Source organism: Mustela erminea, chromosome 14 (genome assembly GCF_009829155.1).
Source record: "Mustela erminea isolate mMusErm1 chromosome 14, mMusErm1.Pri, whole genome shotgun sequence".
Taxonomy (NCBI): Eukaryota; Metazoa; Chordata; class Mammalia; order Carnivora; family Mustelidae; genus Mustela; species Mustela erminea.
In genome coordinates this window covers 38,942,425-38,968,174 of record NC_045627.1, presented here as the reverse complement: position 1 = coordinate 38,968,174, position 25,750 = coordinate 38,942,425, and the positions used below count along the sequence as shown (strand labels likewise).

General features: G+C 41.0%; 1 protein-coding gene across 3 annotated transcripts; it reads left to right on the top strand.

Moving 5' to 3' along the window:
- Positions 1–907: 907 nt before the first annotated feature.
- Positions 908–24,249, top strand: PLA2G12B (phospholipase A2 group XIIB). 3 transcript variants are annotated; one of them, XM_032313611.1, is made up of 4 exons: positions 908–1,274; positions 14,374–14,450; positions 18,684–18,849; positions 23,829–24,249. In XM_032313611.1, exons 1-4 carry the CDS (start codon positions 1,064–1,066, stop codon positions 23,948–23,950), a joined length of 576 nt encoding a protein of 191 aa, XP_032169502.1. In that variant the 5' UTR covers positions 908–1,063; the 3' UTR covers positions 23,951–24,249. The 3 variants fall into 3 exon arrangements, with proteins under 3 accessions (XP_032169502.1, XP_032169501.1, XP_032169500.1); XM_032313610.1 differs by having other exon boundaries at positions 14,374–14,462; positions 23,832–24,249; XM_032313609.1 differs by having other exon boundaries at positions 909–1,274; positions 14,374–14,462.
- Positions 24,250–25,750: the final 1,501 nt, after the last annotated feature.

The following is a 25,750-nucleotide window of genomic DNA, read 5'->3' as shown; positions in this document are numbered from 1 at the left end:
AATAGATTTCTTCTCTAAGATAAATGTAATTCATTATTTCCTACGGAGTTTTCCAGACTTCTGAGAGAGCACCTGAATGACTCATTCTGTTCCTAAAGGTATCATTTATCTAGAATAGTGATCTCATGGATGGAATTTATTTCTTCCTATGACTAAAAGCAAAGTACGAAAGCGATGCCCAACACTGGACCCCAGTCAAAGGTCCTAAAGCCTAAAATTTCAAATACTCTTTCTGATAGCTCCCTAACTTCTAAGCAGCTCCGAATAAAAACAACAGGAGAGCAGAGTTCCCTCAACACCATCTCTGGGCAATCTGTAGGCCTCAGACCCCAAGTGGAAAAAACACTGCAGGACGAAAAGAGGCACAAATGTCCCAGCACCAGGGTGGCTGTACTTAGGAGCTCTGCCGGATTCTGAGGATGGAGTCTAAGAGCCAAGAAAGGACCAAGGCAGAAGCTGGGGTCCCAAATCCGAAAGCCCAGTTCATGCACACTCAGAGCACACTAACAGACCACTGACCGTTGGTACAGGTGACACTGTTAGCCCACAGTCACTGGGGGTTTCCTGAGCCCTCAGGACATCCTGCCAAATCTCCCTAGAGACCATGCACAGGTGACTGACTCCGGGGTGGCAGAGACCTGGGGACAAGCTCTTGTGTCAAGCAGCTAGCAAGCCCTGAAGGACCAACCTCAAAGCTGATCAGTAGGTTAACAAGCCGGCTGGGGGCAGAATTCCGGTTGCTCCACTGCTCATGGCTCCTGCAAGCGGCCAACATCTCCCTGCTCCCGGCCTGTGGAATCCACTTTGAAGTGTTCTCGCTCACTGGCCATCCCTCAGACAGGCCCTCCCACTGGCTAGCCTTTGCCCTTTCTAATTGCCCTGATCTCATCCCAACCTCCATAGCTGTGTTTAAAGTCCACCTCTGGGGAACACACAGATTGAGTGTTTGAGATAATCCCCTTCCCAGTCCTGCTTGACATCTGGCCAGCAGGCCGCGGACCTGGACTTCCTGGGACGCTGGCTGGGGTTTGAGGAAAGACCTCAGTACCTACCTGGCTTCAGGATGAAGCTGGCCACCGGCTTCTTGATCCTGTGGCTTGTCCTGGAGGGTGGCCTGGCTCAGAGTGACAGCAGCCCCGAGGCTGAGGAGTCCTATTCAGACTGGGGCCTTCGGCACATCAGGGGCAGCTTTGAGTCTGTCAACAGCTACTTTGATTCCTTTCTGGAGCTGCTGGGAGGGAAAAATGGAGTCTGTCAGTACCGATGCCGATATGGTGAGTGCACACATGGCTTCTCCTGGTGGACTGCGGACAGCTGGAGTGGGCACCCCGTCTGTCATGCTCTTCTCCTTGTCAGCCCCCTCCTAAGTCGGCCTGCCAGACTCAACAAATACACACACAGGACTCCCGGTGAAATTTGATTTTCAAATAAACAACCAATAATTTGTTAACGTATTTGAAATATTTGGAACCCCCTCACGCTGACAAATTATTGCTTGTTTGTCTGAAATACAAATTTCACTGAGCTTCCTGTATTTTTTCTAACAAATTTACTCCAGGGAGCCTGGTTCCCTGGGGCCATTTTAATGAATTTGTTGTGAGGCCAATTCTGAGGAAGAGGAGGCCGGAGGGTGGTGGTGAGGGGGGGAGATGAGGGGTCTCTGGGAGGAGTTCCTAGGGATTAACACTGAGATGAACATTTGGAGAAAATTCCACCAGCCGGTGAAACAGCCTCCTCAGTCACGCTGTGCTAAGCTTGGAGATGGAGTCTCCTTTCTCCCTCATGCAGTTTGCACCTTCTTTCCAGCTCTGTCAGTCTCTGAAGTGCCTCAGTGTGTCTGACCCTCCCAGGAGGGCGGTCCCTGCTGCTGTTGCCTCAGTCATCGAGGGCAGGCCTGCAGGGGGTAGGGAGGGCTTGCTGCCAGCCCTCTCTGCCCACCATAGGACAGGCCCCGAGCAGGCCTCACACTGTCCCTCAGGCCTGGCGTCCGATGTACAGTTGTGAACGGGAAGGAGTTCTACGTTGCCTGAGTTGTAAAGAGCGGACCTGGGCACCAGGGGGTCCATGTGGCTGCCAGGCGTCGTCCCTGGTGTCAGGTCTCCCTTTTCTGCACCGGAAGTCTTGGAAGGTCAGCAGAGAGTGGGGCCCTGGACCTCGCAGCTGGGAGGTGGGGATAACTTTAAATGCAGCCGAGCATGTTTTCGAAAGATACGCAGTTTCACGTAGCATACATTTTATGCTTTAGTTTATCAAATATTTCATCAGGAGATTGGATGAAAAGAGTGAGTCAGGCTAGCTTAGCAGGAAACCATTTGAGAAATATTTTCTCCAAACACTTAACAGATAAAACGCAGCTTCGAGAGAGAGAGAAAGAGACTCAAAAAACCTGCTTAATTGCTGGACTCACCCCTTCCGTCTGGCTCACTCCCTTCTACCTTCGAGCCAGGGACATCACTTCCTGACGAACCACAAGTGACTCAGAGACAAGGGGTCATCCTTGCAGCAGAACCAAGTCTCGCAGGACACACGTTTTAACCACATAGGGTTATGGTGAACAAAGGAGCTGCATCATCTTTGAGATGATCCCTTAGGGTAGAAAGTTGTCTGTGCTAGGACCCCCTGGACCACTGGCCCCCTCCTTGTCCAAGGTGGGTTGGACACACGCAAGGCAGCCTTGTCACTGGACTGTGCTCACCCAATCTGTATCAATGGCGGAGGAAGGGGGTTAACTCACTTCGCCTATTGAATAAACACGGGTGCTGTTTTCCTGCCTAGAGGCAGTCAGAGATTCAGGTGTGTGCTTTGGCAAAGACATAACCACAGGAATTTTTTTTTTAGGAAAACAAGAATCATACCTTCTTCCTTCTCTAGCAAAAGAGCATGAAAAGATTTCAGCAAAATTTGGTTGTAAGCCTCTACCTCGGCAGGGTCAGCAGTCGGGGGTGGGGGATGGGGGATAGTCAACATCAAGAAGGCAAATAACTCCACTCTGAAAGCAGAGCCCGTAAGGAGGGGCCTGAAAAACACGTAGGAAATACGGGGTTAAGCCTTATTACCTTTGGAACTCAGTGGAGCCGAGAACCTGGTAAATGTGGCCAAACGGTACGAAATATCCTCTCAGGTTGACTGTGAATCTAGCAGTCCTTGGAACAGATAATGCCTAATAATTAACTGGGTCTCTGTCCTTTCGCAGTTTGCTTTGTGATACACTTCTTGTGCTTCTCGCTTTAAAACAGTGGTTCTCATACCTTCTCGGCCTTTTGGCTAAGATAAAGTGTAAAGCAGTGGTTCTCAAACTCCCGTATGCTTTGAATCATTCGGTGGGCTTGTTTAAAAAAGACTGCTGCCCCGACCCTCCCCCCGCCCGCCACCATCCCCCATGTTTCTGATTGGGTAGGGCGGGAGGTCAGGGATCAAGCCAGAGAATTTGCATTTCTAAGAGTTCCCAGGTGATTCTGATGCTGGGGGTCCGGAGACCACACTTCTGAGAGAGAGGGGAAAAAAAAAATCTGCTTTGAAGGCTGCAATCTTTTGTCAGAAGAAATAATCTAGCAACAATTAGCCTGTAAGAAAAAATTTCTATTTGATAGGTACTTAGTCACTACTTAAAACTGTAGTTTTCTATCTTAGAAAGCCCTGCACTTAGCAAGCACCTGGGAGCTTTCGAAACTCCTGCAGCCCAAACCAATGTAATCCGAATCTCCGTGGGTGGGAGACCTCAGTACTTTTAATGTTTTCCAGGTGATTACCAAGTGCAGTCAAGGTATGGAGCGCTATTTTAGGAGGTCATTCTTGGAGAACTTCAGCCCATGGGTTGTTCTGACAGAGAAGGCGTATTTGTGTCCTACAACATTGTGTCAACGTTGGTTTCCCGACTTCTTAGATCTATAGCAGCTTATTTTCATGTCAACACACAAAATCTGTAATTGCCAAGGATCGGGCTATAAATACAATGAGATTCAGCAGGAATCAATAACAGATGTAACCCAACTGCTATATTCTGGAACTGCACAGGTGGTTCTTGAACCAGACTTTGAGAAATCACTAGTAATGGAAAAATCATGGGTTTGAACTGTGGGTGGGGGTGCGGGAATTCCATTGCCCGCGGGGACCTTGGGCAAGTTACCTAACTCAACTTTTGTTGAGTCACGTTGACAAATAGTGTTAATAACACCTACCTTACAACCCACAGGTTGTTAGAACAATTAAAGATAATATATTTAAAGAATTAGTGCTATGTATGGAGCATGCCAGATACCGAACAAATTTTATAAGCGTGATGAGGAAGATGGTCTGATGAAGAGGTTAACTATGTATTCGGATTCTTCCCGTTCTCTTTCAAAATAAAATTTTAAAACACAGAAACCCCAGTGGCTGGACAATACCCTCTCAGCTTCTGGAAGAAATCATTGCATGATAATTTAAGTGTTCTGTGCCTTTATAAAGGTCTCTAGATGAGAGCATCTGGTCCAGACTTTCTGTGTCTCGTAAAGCCTGGTGGAAGATACTGTCCACATTCATACTTTAATAAAAGGACCTCATGGTGAATTTCTTCTTGGGTTTAGTTCTAGAAAGCATATCTCTAAATATCAGACTTGTTTTTTCAAGAGGGCTTTTTTATGTGTGAAATCTACAGCAAAATCTTAGGAACCGGTGAGTTTGTGTATTTTTCCCAGGGAAGGGATTCACAGCCTGCATCCGATTCCTAAGGGGATCCATAGCCTGAGAAAAGGAAACAGCCACTGGTTTAGAGGCAAAGATTGTTCTTGTGCTGGGGTGACCAACTGTCCTGGTGTGCTGGTGACGGAGAGAGAAGAGTCAGGGTGGGGGTGGGGATTCCGGGGATGTGGATCGCCAGTACTAACACAAGGACAGTCCCAGGCAAACCAGGACAAGTTGGTCATCCTCCCTCCTGCAGTAATGTAATCTGTTTTAGTGACTGAAATAGAGTTTATTGCTTCAGTAAAACTGTCATAGTTCTGCTTTGTTCCCTTGATGTGCTCCTCATGCTATAGTTGAGTGTTTCTGGAAGGATATACTTTTTTTTTTTTTTTTAAAGATTGATTTATTTCTTTGCAAGAGAGCATGCACACTTGAGACCGTGCATGAACGGGGGAGGGGCGGAGGGCGAGGCCGAGAGAATTTCAAGCAGATTCCCTGCTGAGTGTGGAGCCCAATGTGGGGCTCATCCTAGGGCCCTGAGATCATGATCTGAGCCAAAATGAAGAGTAGGACACTTAATGACTGAGCCATCCAGGCGCCCCGGAAGGATATACATTCCAAATAAAGTACTTTGGTTCTTTAGAAGATTTCTAGTGAAGCACAGCTGCTGCAAGAGCCAGCTGGGTGGGGAGAAGGGACACACCCTCCCAGGGAAGACAGAACCCTTGACCTGGGTGGTAAAGCCCAGACATTTTTACTGTTCCTTTCAGTGACTTGAACTGAAAGGAAAGAAAGGTTGAATCTGGGAGGCAGTGTGCGTGCCTGTGGCAGAACTCTGGTTCCGTGGCTAACCCTTCTCCTCCGTCTCCCTCATTTGTCTGTTAAGTGTCTGACGTGTTTTATGGTGTTTCACTTTGTTCAGAAGGTTTTTCATTTTCAGGAGATCAAGCCTGTCAGTCTTTATCTTCGTGGCTTCTCCATGTTGTATCTTGCTTAACAATCCATCCTCACATCACAATTATAACAACCTTCTGCTGGTTTGTTTTCTGTGAAAGCAACCATAGCTAAAATGTAATGAATGACTGTGGCTGTGCTCCAATTAAACATTTTTATGGACACTAAAATTTGAGCTTCATATAATTTTCACATGACACAAAATATTATCCTTGTTTTGACTACCCCTCCACAACCATTCAAAACTATGAGAAGAATTTTTAGCTGGCAGGCTATACAAAAACGGGCAATGGGCTGGTCTCAGGCCATTGTTTGCCAACCCCTGCATGAGAGGATCAAGTGGTCAACCTCCCACTCCTGTAAATAACCAACACCAGAAAATAAAATTAATCTGTGGACATAGTACATTATCGATGCTTAGACTCAAAACATCAAACTGCGAAGACTCAATGCAACTCAAAATAGCTCAAACTATAAGTTGAGAATATAGTAAATGATTTCTGCCCAGATTCAAACCATTGCCTTTTTTCTTAGAACTTTTCTCTCAAGCTTCATTCCTAAGTGGAATTCCTACAGCTATCATGAACTATTAAGTGTAAAAAAAAAAAAAAAAAAAAAAAAAAATCATCATAGCAGGACAGGTAGGAAGTGTCTGGAGTTGGAGTTCCATTAGATTTCAAACTGGTTTATTAGAATTTTATCTTCTGTGAGTCATCAAGTGCAAAAAGGCAGAGGGTAACCCAGGAAACTGCACTGCATCTGTTGCAAAAGCTCTTAATCAACAAAATTATTAAAGAGATAAGTTTTATCACAAAATTTACACATTTGTTTCTTCATGAAAAAATCTCCCCCCTAATTTCTATAAAGCTCGTATGTGTGGGACATTTGTAAAAGAACAATTCAAAAAAAAAAAAAATAAAATCGCCATAATCATCTCACCTACAAGAGATGAGACAATTCACATTTAATCTATGGCATAGTGTGATTATATTCATATGTATAATTTGATTGCTAACATTATTTAATACATTTTACCCATTCCCCAACTCCTGGTAATTCTCTCTTACAGACACACACACACACACACACACACACACGTGCACACACATCGTAGGTTGGTACTTTATCAGTGTAGGTTACATTTCTCAAGAACTTTGAAAAGTCATGTAGGGGTTACTGGTGGACTGGTAGGCTCCACCAATAATCACAGTTCCTCTCCATTACAAATAAGTAATGTTGGGTGAAAAGAAAGCATTTTTAAAAAATACACTCTCAGGCTAGAGTGGCATAAAGGGAAACCTATATGTTCCAGTTGGAGGGGAACAGCAGTGCCACAAGGGTGAGTGGGGGCTGATGATAAAAACCTTGGAGTTTTTAGTCAGAAACATATGTAGACTCTAGGAGGGGAGGAATGACTTTTAATACTCATACAAAGAGGGGCTTCTTCTGAAGCTGAAGTCTTTCTAAAATATTACACACCATGTGAAAAAATAATCCAATATGAGGGAGATGCAGGAGACACTAAAAACTGATTTAGCATCCCAAAGACTGGAAACCATAAAATAATATAACAAGAATATTTGAAATTATTATTATTTTTTTAAAGATTTTATTTATTTATTTGACAGAGAGAAATCACAAGTAGATGGAAAGGTAGGCAGAGAGAGAGAGAGGGAAGCAGGCTCCCTGCTGAGCAGAGAGTCCGATGCGGGCCTCGATCCCAGGACCCTGAGATCATGACCTGAGCCGAAGGCAGCGGCTTAACCCACTGAGCCACCCAGGCACCCGAATATTTGAAATTATTAAAGAAATAAAAGAAGGACTAAAAACATAATTTTTAAAAACCCAGAATTCAGTGAAAATGAATATACAGATTTAAAAGAAGGATCAAATAGGATTCCAAGAAAATTATAGTCACTGAAAGAAAAAAACTCAGTGGATGGATTAAATAGCAGATTAGTGAACCTAGAGAGAATTTTAGTGAAATGAAAAATGGACTTGATGAGCTAGACAAAATTCAATACAGAGACAGAGAAAAAGATGGAAAATGTAAAAGAGAAGTTAAAATATATAAAGGATAGTGTTAAGAAGATTTATCATGGGCACCTGGGTGGCTCAGTGAGTTAAAGCCTCTGCCTTTGGCTCAGGTCATGATCTCAGGGTCATGGGATTGAGCCCCACATCGGGCTCTCTGCTCAGCAGGAAGCCTGCTTCCTCCTCTCTCTCTGCCTGCCTCTCTGCCTACTTGTGACCTCTGTCTGTCAAATAAATAAATAAAATCTTAAAAAAAAAAAAAGAAGATTTATCATTCAATAATATGAGGCCCAGGAGGAGAAATTGGAGAGAATGAGGAAAGGAAAACATTCAGACAGTGGCTGTGAATTATCCAGATGTGTAGGAAACCAGGCCTTTGGATCATTCCAATCAGGAGAAGAGTATATAATCCACACCTAGATACAGTGCAGTGAAACTGTGAGGACATGAAGAAATTGGAATCCTTGTGCAGTGAAGGTGGGAACGTAAAATGGTGTAGTTGTTGAAGAACATAGTTGGATAATTTCTCAAAAAGTTCAGCATTGCCTTACTATATGACCCAGCAATTCCACTCCTTAGGTATATGTCCCCAAAAGAATTGAAAACAGATATTTAAACAAATACTTGCATACTAGTGTTCTCAGCAGCACTCTTCACAATAGCCAAGAAATAAAAACAACCAAAATGTCCATCAATGGATAGATGAATAAACAAATTGTGGTATAACCAGAGAATGGAATGGTATTCAGTCATAAAAAGAACAAAGTACTGATATATCCTACAACACAGATAAGCCATGAAAATATTATGTTAAGTGAAAGAAGGCAGTGACAAAATGTAACATATTGTGTGATTCCATTTATTCAAATATCCAGAATAGGTAAATCCCTAGAGACAAAGCAGATGAGTGGTTGTCAGGGGTTGGGAGGAGGAGAGAATATGTTTAATGGGCATTTGGTCTCCTTAGGAGGGTGATGAAATGTTCTGGAAGTAGAAAGAGACAATGGTTGCACAACATTATGAATGTCCTGAATGCTGAACTGTATTCTTTAAGATGAAAATGTGAATTTCACCTTAAAAGAAAGAAAGTAGACAGACTTCATGAAAATGAAAAGCTTTGGCTATTCAAAGAATACCATCAAGAAAGTGAAGAGACAAGCCACAGAATGGAAGAAAGTATTTGCAAAGAAGACATGTGTGTGGCCAATAAGCACAGGAGAAGATGAACAACATTATTAGTTATTAGGGAAATGCAAATAAAAATGACCATGAATACCACTTTACACTCACTAGGATGTCTTTAATCGAAAAGATTATAACAAGTGGGGAGAGGATGTGGAGAAATTAGAACACTTACACATTGCTGCAGAGAATGTAAAACTGTGCCACCACTTTGGAAAATAGTCTAGTAGCTCCTCAAAATGTAAAACAGAGTTAGCATCTGACCCAGAAGTTTTAATCCTCTGGGGAAATGAAAACACATTGTCCACACAAAAAAATTTTTGTAGTAGCATTTTTTATAATCACCAAAAAGTGGGGAAAACCTCAATGCGCATTATATTTACTGACAACAAAGAGAAATGAAATACTGATCCATAGCTACAACATTGATGAACCTTGAAAACATGATACTCAGTGAAAGAAGCAGACAGAAAAGGTCACATATTGTATGATTTCATTTATGTGAAATGTCCAGAATAGGCAAATTTACAGAGACAGAAAGTTGATTAGTGATTGTCTAGTGCTGATAGATAGGCTCATCTTGGAAGAAACATACCTCCACTTCTGCCATATTCTCTACAGCGTTTAGACCAACCCTGGGACAACACATGAGGGCATGGACACCAAGAGACGGGATCACTGGGAGCCATCTTGAACCGTGATCTCATATACACGTCCTACCAGAGAAACAAATACCAAACAGATTGTGGCAGAGACTGCTTCGTGTCTCCTATTATCTTCCCCTTTTCTATAGTAATAAGTTCCCTCCTCCCCAATTTTAAGCTGGGCTCACGAATTCCTACATTGAAAAAAGACTTAAATTCCTAGCCCACTTTTGCAACTAGGTATTGCTGTTTGATTAAGTTCGGCCAAAAGGAAATAAGAGAAAGTCATGTGTGTACCATTGTGGAGTGTGTTTATTTTTATTTTTTTTAAGATTTTATTTATGTATTTATATGAAAGCAAGAATGAGAGAGAGAGAGAGCACCAGAAGGGGGAGGATCAGAGGGAGAATCAGACTCCCCGCTGAGTAGGGAGCCCCATGAGGGACTTGATCCTGGAACTCCAGGATCATGACCTGAGCCAAAGGCAGCTGCTTAACCAAATAAGCCACCCAGGTACTCCTGGAGTGTGTTTATTAAAGAGTGGGGGCTGTGACCCTTCTACCTCCTCTTTTTATCCTGCTGCTTGTAGTATGTATGTGGTACCAGAAGCTCCATCTTGAGCCACGAGAGTTGCATTCTAGGGCTGGTAGAGCAGAAGGTTAGAAGCATCCTGGGTTCCAGAAAAGTGCAGATTTGCCATATGAGACTTATGATCCTTAATTCTGGATTATGATATACTCTATTTAGTTTAAGCATCTGAATAATACACTATGTGGGGAACAGAATAAATGCATGGTGAAAGTTATAATACTCTATTGAAGGACATGAAGGAAGACCCAAGTAAATAGAAAATCATATTATGCCCATGTCTGGGGAGATAGAATATTCTAAGAAAAGTCAGTTGTCTACAGAATAATCTATAAAGTCAATGTATTTTCAATCAAAATCCTGCACTATCTCTTGCAGAATTTACTAAGTTGACTCTAAAATTTAATTATAAGACAATAGGTCAAGAATAGTCAAAAAAAAGAAGAAGGAGGGAGGGCTTTAAAGCAGAGACTTAGTATCTAAAAATTAAAACAAGGGAGTGTAAAGGGGGGCTTCAACTGTATTTGTAACATTTAATTAAACAAAAAATATGGATAGCAAGTTTGGCTATGTTAACATTAATTATGTTTGTGTAATGGGTACATGGTATTGTTTCTCTGAAGTTTTTCTTCAATTTTGAAATATTTCATAATATCAAATAATTAAAAATGAAATACCTTGTAGGAGAAGGTAAAAGAAAATAATGATGAAAGAAATACTATGTGCTTCACTCTGAAGATTAATTCTTAGCTGATTTCCTTAGTCTTTTCCTCTGTCTTGCATTTCCTAGAAAAAGGCAAAGGAATGTAGTGGAATGGAAGGACATGGGCTTTGGAGACATAAATCAAGAAATCTGGATTTATATGCCATTTCCCCCACTTGGCACACAACTTAGATAAATTACACTCCCCTTAGTCCCATTTTCCTTATCTGGATAACAGAACAAAAATACTCATTGCCAGGACCGTCCTGCAAGATTCTCTTTACCTATGATGACTACCATTGATAACATTGACAAAGCTTCTCTCTACAGAACTGCAAGATTATAAAATAACTCAAAAGCCATGTAGCAGAAACCAAGAAATTATAAGCCTGTCAGATTGTTTCAGCTTAGTTCTATGATACAAAGCTTCAAATACTGCCTGGTGATGTTTTCTTTGCTCTTTGATCAACAATGCTTTGCTTACATTTATGAACCTTGCAAAATTTTCTCAAGTTATTCCAAAAAAAATTTGAGGTACTGCTAAAGTTCTGATTTGTTAAGCATGTGATCAGGCAATGTTCTGCTTTGTCTTACAGTGGATGGAGGAGATTTACTTTTATTTATTTATTTATTTAAGAGAGAGAGACAGCACAAGCAGGGGGAACAGCAGAGGAAGAGGGAGAGGGAGAAGCAGGCTTCCCACTGAGCAGGGAAGCCCAACAAGAGGCTCAATGCCAGGACCCTGGGAACATCACCTGAGCTGCAGGCGGATGCTTAACTGACTGAGTCACCCAAGCGCCCCTATTCTATTTTGTTTTTAAAAATTTACCCATTCATTTTAGTGAGAGAGAGAGCATGAGCACAAGCTGGGGGAAGGGCAGAAGGAAAGAAAAAGAATCTCAAGCAGACTCCCCACTGGGCATGGAGCCTGACGTGGGACTCAATCTCATGACCCTGAGATTGTGACCTGAGCTGAAATCATGAGTCAGATGTTTAACTGACTGAGTCAACCAGGTGCCCCACTACACCTTGAGTTTAGTTCCATTTTGCCATGTACCTGATCTCCAAAGTCACGCACTTAAGAAACATTAGAGAAAGGCATTGTATTGTTAAATACTTCCCTCTTAGGACCACACTTGCTGTATCCCAAACGTTCTGAACTGTTGTGTTTTAATTTTCATTTGTTTCCATGAATTTAAAAAAATCTTCTTTAATCTTCTGTTGACCCATTCTTTCTTTACTAGGATGCTCTTTAACCTTCATATATATGTATTCTGCTCTTCATCCTTGACAACATCTGTCATTCCTAACTTGTTAATTTTTAGCCATTCTGACTGGTGTGAATTGTGGTTTTGATTTGCATTTCCCTGATGGCAAGTGATGTTGAACATTTTTTTCATGTGTCTGTTGGCCATTTGTATGTCTTCTTTGGAGAAATATCTGTTCATGTCTTTTCTCCATTTCTTTTTCTTTTTTTTAAAGATTTTATTTATTTATTTGACAGACAGAGATCACAAGTAGGCAGGCAGAGAGGGAGAGAGGAAGAAGCAGGCTCACCACTGAGCAGAGAACCTGATGCAGGGCTCAACCCCAGAACCCTGAGATCATGACCTGAGCTGAAGGCAGAGGCTTTAACCCACTGAGCCACCCAGGTGCCCCTTCTCTCCATTTTTTGACTGGATTATTTATTTTTCGGGTGTTGAGTTTGATAAGTTCTTTCTAGGTTTTAGATATTAGCCCTTTATCTGATAAGACATTTGCAAATATCTTCTCCCCTTCTGTAGGTTGTTCTTGATGAAGTTCTTGATGAAGTCCCAATAGTTCATTTTGCTCTTGTTTCTTTTGCCTTTTGAAGACATGTCTAGCATGAAGTTGCTGCTGCCGAGGTCACAGAAGTGCTGCCTGTGTTCTCCTCTAGGATTTTGATGGATTCCAGTCTCACATTTAGGTCTTTCATCCATTTTAAGTTTGTTTTTATATGGTATAAGAAAATGGTCCAGTTTCATTCTTCTACATGTAGCTGTCCAATTTTCCCAACGCAATTTGTTTGAAAGACTGTCTTTGACCATTGGATATTCTTTTCTGCTTTGTTGAGAATTAGTTGACTATAGAGTTGAGGGTCAATTTCTGGGCTCTCTATTCTGTTCCCTTGATCTATGTGTCTGTTTCTTGTGCCAGTACCTTAAAGTACCAGAGTCTGTACTTGTACTTGTACTAGAGCTTGAAGTCTGGAACTGTATGCTCCTAACTTGGGAGAAACCAATTATACCAATTAATAACAAAATTAAAGGAATGCATTGATAATAATACAATAATAGTAGGGGACTTTAACACCCTACTCACAGCAATGACAGATCATCTAAGCAGAATCCACAAGGAAACAAGGACTTGGAATGACACACTGGACAGATGGACTTCATAGATATATTCCGAGCATTCCATCCTAAAGCAACAGAATATACTTTCTTCTTGAGTGCACATGGAACATGCTCCAGAATAGATCACATTACTGGGTCACAAGTCAGTTCTCAATGGTACCAAAGATTGGATTATTCCCTGCATATTTTTAGACTACAATGCTTTAAAACTTGAACTCCATCACACTCAACTGCCACTGTTGGGTGGAATGCAATCTGGTGCAACCACTTTGGAAAACAGTATGACTTTCCTCAAAAAGTTAAAAATAGAGCTACCCTATGACCCAATTGCTAGTACTAGGTATTAATCCAAAGGATATAAACCTAGTGATTCAAAGGGGCAATGCACCCCAATGTTCTATAGCAGCAATGTCCACAATAGTCAAACTATGGAAGAGCCCCGATATCCATCAACAGATGAATGGATAAAGAGGTTATGGTACATATACACAATGGAAATATTACTCAGCCATCAAAATTGAAATCTTACCATTTACAATGAAGTAGTACAGAACTAGAAGATATTATGCTAAGTAAAATAAGCCAGTCAGAGAAAGACAAATATCATATGATTTCACTTACATGTGGAATTTAAAAAACAAAACAGAGGATCATTGGGGAAGGTAGGGAAAAATCAAACAAGACTAAATAAGAGAAGGAGTCAAACCGTAAGAGACTCTCAACTACAGGAAGCAAACTGAGGTTGCTGGAGGGGATGGGAGTGGAGGGATGGGGTAACAAGGGTGATGGGCATTAAGGAGGACACGTGATGTAATAATGAGCACTGGATGTTATACGCAACTGCTGAATCACTGACTTCTACCTCTGAGACTGATAATATACTATATGTTAATTAACTGATTTTAAATAAAAGAATAAAAAATGAAAATTAGAAAATAAAAAATAAAACAAAACATGAGAATTGTTAGTAGATGAATGGCTCATAAAATTCTTAGAGATTAGGAGGAAAAACACCAAACCAGGCTGAAAATATTACCCTTTTATGACATTATCATATTATCACCATCATTACCACCATAACTGGGATGTGACTATCTGGTGAGGAATGATGACTTTTTAAAGGAAAAATTGAATATGATTTTAGATAATTTTTTATTCGATGAATGTTCCCCAAATGCTTAATTTCTAAATATTTCTCCCTGCTTTTTTCCTCTCTTTCTCCTGCTAGGAAAGGCACCCATGCCCAGGACCCGGCTACAAGCCTCAGGAGCCCAACGGCTGCAGCTCCTATTTCCTGGTCTTAAGGTACCAGAAAGTGTATGTACCACCATCATTATTTTCTTAGTTGATTGGTTTTAATGAAGGGAAGTCAATGAGTTATCCCTGATGGGCATGATCATTTATGGAATATAGTTGAGCAGTAAAATTGTTTTAAATTGGAGGGATGCCTGGGTGACTTAGTCAGTTAGGCATCTGCTTTTGGCTCAGGTCATGATCTGAAGGTCCTGGGATTGAGTCCCGCCTCAGCAGGGAAGCCTGCTTCTCCCTCTGACTGCCACTGTCTCTCCTTGTGTTCTCTCTCTCTCTGACAAATAAGTAAATAAGTCTTCAAAAAAACTGGACACAGAGTAAAAGAGATAATTTTTCAAAGAATGTATCTGATTTCCTCTTATCAGAGGCAGCTGTCCCTCAGATAAGACCTTGTGTAATGAACTTGAAAATCACCACTGCAAGTATAAGCCAAATTTTAAGGGCTCAAACAAAACTTCCTATGAAATCTAACAAGTCTGACTTATGTAGATTCAGTGAGACTTTCCTGTGATGTGCTGGAGTCATTGGCACTGAGCAGCAAAGGACCTTTTGCAAGTGGTTTGATTTCATGCTGGTACCATCAGATCAGCTATTAAGAGTATTAAGATCAGGGGCAACATGGGTGGCTCAGTGGGTTAAGCCGCTCGCTGCCTTCAGCTCAGGTCATGATCTCAGGGTCCTGGGATCGAGTCCCGCCATCGGGCTCTCTGCTCAGCGGGGAGCCCTGCTTCCCTCTCTCACTCTCTGCCTGCCTCTCTGCCTACTTGTTGATCTCTCTCTGTCAAATAATAAATAAAATCTTAAAAAAAAAGAGTATTAAGATCACAGGAAATCTTACACATACCCACCCACATACAAGCATCCAGCCCCCAGGCAAACCCCACCTAGGCACTGGCTAAACATTTCTCTTCATGCGACTGGCCATTTCTCAAACTACTGGCCTCTCCTGAAAACAAATAATAAACTGATTGATTTTAAGACCTCTTGGAGGCCCCCTTTATCTGTTTACTTCAAAAAAGAGGAGTTGATGTAAAATGGAGGTGGAGAGATTTTACATCCTAAGCTATGATTTGAATTCTGCCTTAATCAGGCAGAAATTTCACTTTTTGGCTGATTCAAAAGATTTTACTTTGTAATAGTTTTCTAAGCAGCATAATGTTTATTCTTCTATCAAAAATGCTGCCCCCTGGGGCACATGGGTGGCTTAGTCGTTTAAGCCTCTGCCTTCAGCTCAGGTTCATGATCTCCGGGTCCTGGGACTGAGACCCTCATCTGGTTCCCTGCTCAGCGGAGAGTCTGCCTCTCCTTCTCCCTCTGGATAGTACTCCCTCTGCTGGTGCTCTCTCTCAAATAAATAAAGAAAATCTTTAAAAAAAAAAATGTTGCCCACCAATGTGGCGTTTTGTGCAAATTGGGAAAATGTCTCCTTTCCTCTTCCATTTGTCAGAAAATTTATCCTAATATACTAATTGTTAGAAGAGGAAATTTGCCATGACTAGACATTTTTCTTTCTCTTTCTTTCTTTCTTTTTTAAAAGATTTTATTTATTTATTGACAGAGAGAGATCACAAGTAGGCAGAGAGGCAGGCAGAGAGAGAGGGGGGAAGCAGGCTCCCTGCTGAGCAGAGAGCCCGATGCGGGGCTCGATCCTAGGACCCTGAGATCATGACCTGAGCCGAAGGCAGAGGCTTAACCCACTGAGCCACCCAGGTGCCCCATCCATCTTTCTGTTTCTTTTTTTCTTTCTTTCTTTCTTTCTTCTTTCTTTCTTTCTTTCTTTCTTTCTTTCTTTTCTTTCTTTCTTTTTTATAGATTTATTTATTTATTTGAGAGAGAGATCATGAGAGAGGGAGGGGAGGAACATAGGGAGAGGGAGAGAGAATCTTGTAGCAGGCTTCTGCTGAGCACAGAGCCCAGCAAAAGGCTGCATCCCACGACCCTGAGATAACAAACCTGAGCCAAACCAAGAGTCAGACACTGAGCTGACTACACCACTCAGGCACCCTGCCTAGACATGTTTCCTTAAGAAATGAACAAATCCATGATATCTTGTGGGGAGCTGTCCCCTTTGATAGGATGCTTTTGCACATTGCACAACCCGCATGGCCATAGGCCCAGCCTTGTCCACAATCAACAACACACATACGGAGACAGAGGAAAGGAAATCTTTTCAAATATTATTTATATTAGAGAAAATCTCTTTTTTTGGCTCTTATACTTGACACCAATTTAGTAGCTATGGAAGCAGTATTCAAACTCGCTATAGAAATGTACAAGTGGATGGAAATTATTCAGATGGACACATTACTGCTCAGCAAGGCTTGACTTGTGAACAAATTTTTCCCCTTCCTCGTTCTTGAACCTCCCCCTCCCCATCACTGTTTTTCTGTAGAACCTTTGTTCTAGGAACTCGGTATGGATGTTAATGCTTAGTAACGAGACGTGGATGGCTGGCACCGGGTGGGTGAAGACACAGGGGACACGGTGGTAGCATGAACCAGATTCCTACTGACACTGCCCCGATCCTGTATTTTTCCTATACATCCTCTCTCAGCCTCTTACCCCAGGATGGGCGTGAAGTCTTGGAACCATTGGCCTCCTGCAGCCTCCTTTGCCTGACAAAGGAGGTAAACTATGTCCCTTCTTTATCCCCAAACTGTCTTCATATTACATATCTTGGCTCCAGAGCCAGAGGTAGTTTTCAACAACAGTAGGCACTTTATTTGGGAGCAATGTCATTTGGTTTATTGGTACAAGTATTGTTTAGAACTAGTTCAAGTATTTCCAATTTAGTTGACTTGAATGATAGCAACAATACTCACTGAATTTCAATTACCTCTGCTGGGGTATATGTTTAGTTGGAAGCATGAAGTGTAAGTAAATGGAAGGAATCAGATGATAGGAATCTGCCCAGAAATGCACAGCCCAGGCTGTTGCCTTGTCTAATGAGTGACATTACCTCTTCATGTAACCATCTAGTTGTTGTTTTTTTTTCTTTCTCTCAGAAGGGCATTTTAAACAGCCAATGTCCATATTCTGCCCTTAGGTCTGCCCTTAGGTGGCCTTGGAGTAAAAGTTCAAATAATGGACCATTTAAGGTGGAAAGGATCTATATAACTGCTTAATCAATCACTCCCCACCCATACCATGAACCCAGATTTTCACAGTCTCCCCTCAGGTCCAAGACTCTATGATCAAAGAACCACGGAAGATTGTAAGATGCTGTTCCATGTCTAGACGCCCCTGATCCAAACTATTTCACAGAACCACAGAACCGTCACTCTCTGCAATCATTCATTCTATCGTGTCTTGCCTTTATCAGAATCTTATCAATTCTTACCAGTTACTTTGGAAGTCAGGGCCCTCCACCAACTCGCCTTTCTCTCTAAGTAAAAGTAATAAAAAACACAAGCAAATACATCTTTGCTAAGCCCTTGAAAGACTAAACAAACTGACTTGCTCACATATGATTTGCTCATATATGATTTGTTCTCCTTTCTTTTACCTGCTACACCCAAAGTCTACCTTCATCCCTGATAAGCTTCTCCAAAAAAACCCACAAAAAACCATGTAAAGTTATCAGACTCTAGATGTGGCATTCAATGAACCTTGTTGCTCAGTTTATGCCACAACATTTGCAACTGTTTATAGGATGCTTAGTACATGTCCGTGTGTGTTTTAGATCTCACCATTGACCGCAGTCTGCCCTCGGTCAGGAGCCACGCGTTCTAGGCCCCACCCTGCTCCCTGACACATACACACACTTTTAAAAAAGTGTGGGATGGGTCCCTAATAAATGCTGGTGACCTCTTGACGAATGGAGGCTTAATTTTTCATACCTCTGAGCCTTCGGATGCTTTGCTCAAGCATAATCTCATACGACATTGCTTTTGGTTGAATTCAGAGGTCCTGCAGCTCTGCCTTCTTCACCAACCTTCTGATCTCTATTTTTATCACTGCAGTGACCTGCAAATTTGAAAATTACTACAGTTAAAGGAAAAAGAGGAAAACGAACTGTTCAGAGTTGATAAACTAAAACTAAGCCATGATTAAAACTTAACATCCTGTCACTGTCACCCGGATGGATTCTCTCAAGTGTCTGGTCTTTCGGAAAGGATCTGAATGTGTAACAGGAATTTGAGGGCTGGCTAGTTCATAACAAGGAGGGCAAGGTTGCCTCAGGTCCTTGGTCTGAACGTGGCATTTTCTTCCTTCACTTTTCCCCAGATGGACTTGGGCATCCCAGCAATGACCAAGTGCTGCAACCAGCTGGACGTCTGTTATGACACTTGTGGTGCCAATAAGTATCGCTGTGATGCCAAATTCCGATGGTGTCTCCACTCGATCTGCTCTGACCTGAAGCGGAGCCTGGGCTTTGTCTCCAATGTGGAAGGTAGGTATCTTAAGGGCGTCTGCTGGTGGGCAGGGAGATCGGCTCCTGTGTTCATACAGGAATGTATCCAGAGCCCCTTTCCACAAAGAGACCATTACAGCTCACCGAACTTTCTTTCTAGAACACTGTGACAAACATAAGAAGGGTGAAGGAAGATTCTGGGCATTCCTTCACTAGGGTTCTTGCTTCCCTGCCCAGGAGCTGCTGGCCCCACTCCTGATGGACAGGGCCACACCAAAGTCTTCCCAGAGATATAAAAATCTATCCTTTAAGACCGGAGAAAGAGTTGCCCAACTGGCTTTGGCTATTCATTCCACGATTAAATAATTTTCCATATCAGGAGTTATTCTGTATAGGACCGCTTGGTTTGGTTTAAGCCCTTTTTTCCTTATTTTGTTCTCAATTGGGCAAAGAATTTTTAAAAACCTATCCTTTCTATGTAAAGCCCTGTGTATTCTTGAGGATAATTATTTTTAAACAACTGCTTAGCTACTAAGTTTCTAGCACTGATTGTGTAATTTCTTTTCCCTAATTCACCTTAGGAAAAGCTTTAATCATTTAGTTTCCAAAGCCAGAGCATTACATCCAGGTTTTAGTATTATGTAGTTTTAGATGGCAAAGTTCGACATTTAAGCTTCTAAGGAGCTGGCCTCATGCCACTGAGAAAGTCAGCAGTAGAAAGAATCTTGTATTGTTTTCATAGATTAATGTCTGGAGTGTAGTCCTAAAGGGAATGTGTGAAGGCTTGAATATATGAATAATTAATTAGGCCCCATAAAAAGGAGTATTACTCTATCCGTACTGACAAAAGGTGAGTAAGTACTTGTTTCTAATCTAGGGTCAGGTCAAGTTACTTCCTCTAAGCAACATTCTATTGATTCTTTTTCCTAAATATCTCTTTGACATACCACTTGCCTGGTTACTGCAAGTTAATCTAATCTCTGGGTCCCATCCAATCTATTTTCCCCATAGGGACCAGATATATTTTTGTACCACATGAATCCAGTCATTTTTACCCTCTGTGTAAGTTCTTCAATTGGTTCCTCTTCCTTGGGATTAAATCCAAACCCATATGATATATGTAGCCTTTTCTGATCTGGCCCTATCCTACCTCTCCAGCATCATAGTGCTTATTTGGGATTTCTCTCCTGACTTCTGCCATTCCAAACTCCTTGAGTTGATGGACTATAGCTTTCTGCTTGGAGCATTCTTTTTTTTTTTTTTTTTTAAAGATTTTATTTATTTATTTGACAGAGATCACAAGTAGGCAGAGAGGTAGGCAGAGAGAGAAGGAAGCAGGCTCCCTACTGAGCAGAGAGCCCGATGCGGAGCTGGATCCCAGGACCCTGGGATCATGACCTGAGCTGAAGGCAGAGGCTTAACCCACTGAGCCACCCAGGTGCCCCAGATCTTTGCCTCTTCTTAAATTGGGTTTCTTGTCTTTTTATTGAATTGTAAGGGCTCTTTATATATTCTGGACATATGTCTCTTATTGAATGTAGATTTCACTAATATTTCTCTCATTTTGTGTTTTTGTTTTTGTTTTTACATTCTTTTTTTTTTTTTAAAGATTTTATTTATTTATTTACTTGTCAGAGAGAGAGAGAGCAGAAGCAGGCAGAGTGGTAGGCAGAGGCAGAGAGAGAAGCAGGCTCCCTGTTGAGCAAGGAGCCTGATGTGGGACTCAATCCTAGGACCCTGGGACCATGACCTGAGCTGAAGGCAGTGACTGAACCGACTGAGCCACCCAGGCATTCCTTGTTTTTACAGTCTTTTTTTTTTTTTAAGATTTTATTTATTTTTTTGACAGAGATCACAAGTAGATGGAGAGGCAGGCAGGCAGGCAGAGAGAGAGAGAAGCATGCTCCCTGCAGAGCAGAGAGCCCCATGCAGGACTCGATCCCAGGACCCTGAGATCATGACCTGAGCCGAAGGCAGCGGCTTAACCCACTGAGCCACCCAGGCGCCCTTGTTTTTACATTCTTGATGAAATTACTTGTAAAGCAGAAGTTTTACATTCTGATTAAGTCCAATTTATCTATTTTTTTCTTTTGTTGCTTCTACTTTTGGTGTCATTTGTAAGAAGGCTTTGTAATCAAGGCTTCTTTTGATTTTTTTTTAAAGATTTTATTTATTTATTTGAGAGAGAGACAGTGAGAGAGAACATGAGCGAGGAGAAGGTCAGAGGGAGAAGCAGACTCCCCATGGAGCTGGGAGCCCAATGTGGGACCTTGATCCCGTGATTCCAGGATCATGACCTGAGCGAAGGCAGTCGTCCAACCAACTGAGCCACCCAGGCGCCCAAGGCTTCTCTTGATTTTGACTAGATCATGTATCTCAGGGTTGTGAGGACTGAGCCCCTGCTTTGGGTTCCATATTCAGTGGGAGTCTGCTTGAGAGTCATTCCTCTGCTTCTCCCCCTGCTCTTTCTCTAAAATAAACAAATCTTTTTAAAATATATTGAGACAAATGAAAATGAAAATACAACATTCTTAAACTTATGAGATGCAGCAAAAAACAGTTCTAAGAGGGAAATTCATAGCCATAAATACCTATATCAAGAAAAAAAGAAAGATCTTGAACAAACTCTAGCTTTACTCCTCAAGGAAATAGAAAAATAAAAGCGATGGAACCCAAAGTTAGTGAAAGAAAGGGAATAACAAAGATCAGAGCAGAAATAAATGAAATGAAGGCTAAAATAACAATAGAAGAGATAAATGAAATTAGGAGCTCTTTTTTAAAAGGTGAACAAATAGGCAAACCTGTAGCTAGACTCACTAAGAATAAAAGAGAGAGAACTCAAAGAAATAAAATCAGAAATTGAAGAGGAGACATTACAACTGATACCACAGAAATACAAAGGATCACAAGAGACTACTATGAATAATTATATGTCACAAGTTGGACAACAGAGGAGAAATGGGTAAATTCCTAGAAACACACAACCTACAGAGACTGGATAATGAAAAATAGAATCTGAATAGACTGATTATTGTAGTGTGATTGAATCAGCCATTAAAAATCTCCCAACAAATGAACAAGATGAATTTTTTAAAGTGGCTTCAACATTAAAGAAGAATTAATCATCCATTTAAATAGCTTCATCATTTAAAAAAATTAATACCGGGGCACCTGGGTGGCTCAGTAGGTTAAAGCCTGTTCCTTCAGCTCAGGTCATGATCCCAGGGTCCTGGGATCAAGCCCCGCAATCAGGCTCTGTGCTCTGCAGGGAGCCTGCCTCCTCCCTCTCTCGCTCTGCCTGCCTCTCTGCCTACTTGTCTGTCAAATAAATAAATAAGATCTTAAAAAAAAATCAATACCAATCCTTCTCAAACTCTTCCAAAAAAACAGAAGAGGACACAACACTTCCAAATTCACTTTATGAGGCCAGCATTTACCCTGATACCCAAACTAGACAAAGACACCACAGGAAGAGAAAATTAGAGGTCAATATCCCTGATGAACATACATGCAAAAACCATCAACAGAATTGTAGCAGACCTAATTCAACAATACATTAAAAGGATTCAGACATCATAATAAAGTGGGATTTATTCAAGGGAATGCAAGGATGTTTCAACATGAGCAAACCAGACAATGTGAAGCAACACATTAACAAAATGAAGGATAAATATCATACAGTCATTTCAATAGATGCAGAAAAAGCATTTTAATGAAATTCAATATACATTTGTGATGAAAACTCTCAAACACAATAGGTTATAGGGGGAATATATCTCAACATAATAAAGGCCACACATGACAAGCCCACAGTTAACATCATGCTTAATGGAGAGAAGCTGAAAGCTTTCCCTCTAAGATTAGGAATAAGACAAGAAAGCTCACTTTCACCACTTTTATTTAACATAGTATTAGAAATATTCTAGCCAGAGCAATTAGACAAAAGAAGAAATAAAAGACATTCAAATTGAAATGGAAGATGTAACATTATCACTATTTTGCAGATGACATAATATCATATATGCAAAACCCTAAAGACTCCACCAAAAAATTGTTAGAATTAATAAATTCAGTAAGTCGCAGGATACAAGATTAATATACAAAATCAGTTTTGTTTCGATACACTAATAATGAATTATCAGAGAGAGATATTTTAAATTTTTTCATTTACAATTGCATCAAATGAATAAAATACCCAGGAATAAATTTAACCAAGGAGGTGAAAGACCTGTGCATTGAAAACTATAAGACACTGACGGGAGAACTGAGAATGACAGAAATAAATGGAAAGATATTCAGTGATCATGGATTAAAAGAATTAATATTCTTACAATGTGCATACTACCCAAAACAATCTACAGATTCACTATAATTCCTATCAAAATTCTAATGGAAGGTGTTCTGAGATGCCTTCCCTAATAACTCTTACCCCAAGAGAGAGAGACTCTTTCTCTGGGTTCCCATACAACCTTGATGTCACTTCCATAATGGTGTAGTGTGACCATTTGTTTACCTATCCATCTTGTCCTCCTCTTTGTCCAAACTGTGAGTACTTGGATTGGGATCTCTTTGGTCTTTGTGTTCCTGATGCCTAAGAGAATTATTGACCAACATACATGTTTTTCCAATGAGTGAATTGTTACTCATCCCACACTTGAACAGAAAGTTATTGGAAACACGGTAGAGTTATTTAGGGAGTATTCTGCAAAAATGATAGGGTTTCCATGGTGTGAGCATAGTGGTATGGGAGCTTCTGATTGCTAAGCATAATTTTGACCTGGAGGCCCATAAAAGAAGGGTATCCCAAAGTATATTCTGCTTTACTAGATTGAATAGAAGCTTATGAAAAAGCTTCTCTTTCATGTATGTTTTTCTTTTTAATTCTGTATTTGGATTACTGCATTTACTTTCCTCCAGGTATCATGTCATCCTTGGAATTACATTGCTTCTTAAAATTACTCAAACTACTTGGGGTAGTCTTGTATGTTAACCTTTTATCTCTCTTCATCTTTTTCAAGTAGCCTGTGATTCTCTGGCTGATACTGTGTTCAATACCGTATGGACCCTGGGCTGCCGACCCTTTATGAATAGCCAACGGGCAGCCTGTATCTGTGCAGAAGAGGAGAAAGTAGAGTTATGAGAAAGAGGTGATCCCTTCCTGGTTTTGAGTGACACCACGGCTCTCAGTCTCTGAGATGACAGTGTGGCAGATGTGTCTCATCCTTGCTTCCAAAAGTTTGGATATCACAAAGCAAGAGAAAGAAAGCCTTGTTCTACTGCTGAGAAGTGAGTCCCATCCCTTGAGGAGAATTGGAAAAAAGCCATGGAGTGATTTGAAGACTACTCTTCATTTTAACAATGGTTTCTCCAACTGAGACACATTTTCCTGGCAATTCAGTTCTTAGTTTAAAGACTAAAATAAAGACTAAAATACTGGGATTCCTGGACTTGGTTTTTATATTCACAAGTGAAATATTGGAGAGTCCACCCATTTGGGAGGTAAGGACTTTCCTCTGGTCCATCTTTCAGTTGCCAGTAAGCATCTCACATTTAATAAACAGTACTTTTAGAAAAGAGATGAATGACTTCCATTCTCACCACTCTGCTTCTGTTTCACTTAGAGGAGAACAGAACCCATCCTGGTAAGTTCCACCATTGATAACCATCCTTCCCACTAGTGTTGGAGAGATGAGAACAGGAGGGCAAGGTCAGAGACTTACCTGGATAAGGCCAATGAAGGTGGAGGTCAGATAGAGTTAGGTCTCTGAGGTTCCATTTTTTTTTTTTCTTCAATAAACTATTCCTGTTGATATTCCCAATTCCTAAGTGGTGTTAGTATCATGTTAAAATCTGAGAAGTATGTGGTAAAAATTGCCACTGAAAATAGCTAGGAGAATTCCTTGAAATCTGAGGGGTTACAAACAGTCAATCCCTAAACTATGGTTCTCAATCCTGATTGCAAATTAGAATCACCAGAGGAGCAGTAAGAAACAAAGAATCTCTGGGCCTGTTATCTACCTATTGGCATTTTATAAATGCTCCCCACCTGATTCTGATGCACTGGGAAGGCTGAGGTCCACTAAGGTCAGGGATTGGCAAATGAAGCTCATGGGCCAAAGGAGGCTTCTGCTTCTGTGAGGTTTTATTGGACCACAACTGTGTTTTCATTTGTTTACGGCCACTCCTGTGCTACAACCTCAGAGATAAAATAGTTGTGACAGACTGGCTAGAAAGCCTAAAATGTTCACCGTTTGGCCCTTGACATAAAAAGTTGGCCAATCGTTGACCTAGGTCACTCTGTCTTTTCTCTTCCTTTTGTTGATTTTACTGGTTCCATTAAGAATTGTTGATGATAACCATTTCTAAAGAGAACAAGAAAAAAAAACTGTCTCTTGATCTTATGTAAAGCCATAAAATTAATTGGCATATTAAGAAATTGGATTTAGTTGCACATAACATTTTAAATACAAAATTGCATATAAAATTTATTCCTGTGGTTTATAATATTTATTTCAATAAAATTTATTGAGCATCTACCTACAAAATGGAGTATGGTATAATTTTACAAAATGGACTATGGTATAATTTATTCTCGGGGCATACAATGCCAAATAACAGGGCATATGGTACCAAACTTTAATTTTTTTTTTACAGTTCAGTCGTTGGACCTCTTACATGCAAGTTAATAAATTTTTTTAAAAGATTTTTTTTTTGTTTGTTTATTTGACAGAGAGACACAGTGAGAGAAGGAACACAGCAAGGGGAGTGGGAGAGGGAGAAGCAGGCTTCCCACCGAGCAGGGAGCCCAATGCGGGGCCAAACATAGGGCCCTGGGATCATGACCCAAGCAAAAGGCAGATGCTTAGAAACTGAGCCACCCAGGCACCCCATGTTAATAAACTTTTTAAAGATTTATTTATTTATTTTGGAGGGGAGAGGA

Bases quoted from the DNA above. Each gene is read 5' to 3' on its own strand.
- PLA2G12B (XM_032313609.1), top strand. From the start codon at position 1,064: ATGAAGCTGGCCACCGGCTTCTTGATCCTGTGGCTTGTCCTGGAGGGT. The intron at 1,275-14,373 runs GTGAGTGCACAC...TTCTCCTGCTAG, and splicing joins TCAGTACCGATGCCGATATG to GAAAGGCACCCATGCCCAGG. The intron at 14,463-18,683 runs GTATGTACCACC...ACTTTTCCCCAG, and splicing joins GTCTTAAGGTACCAGAAAGT to ATGGACTTGGGCATCCCAGC.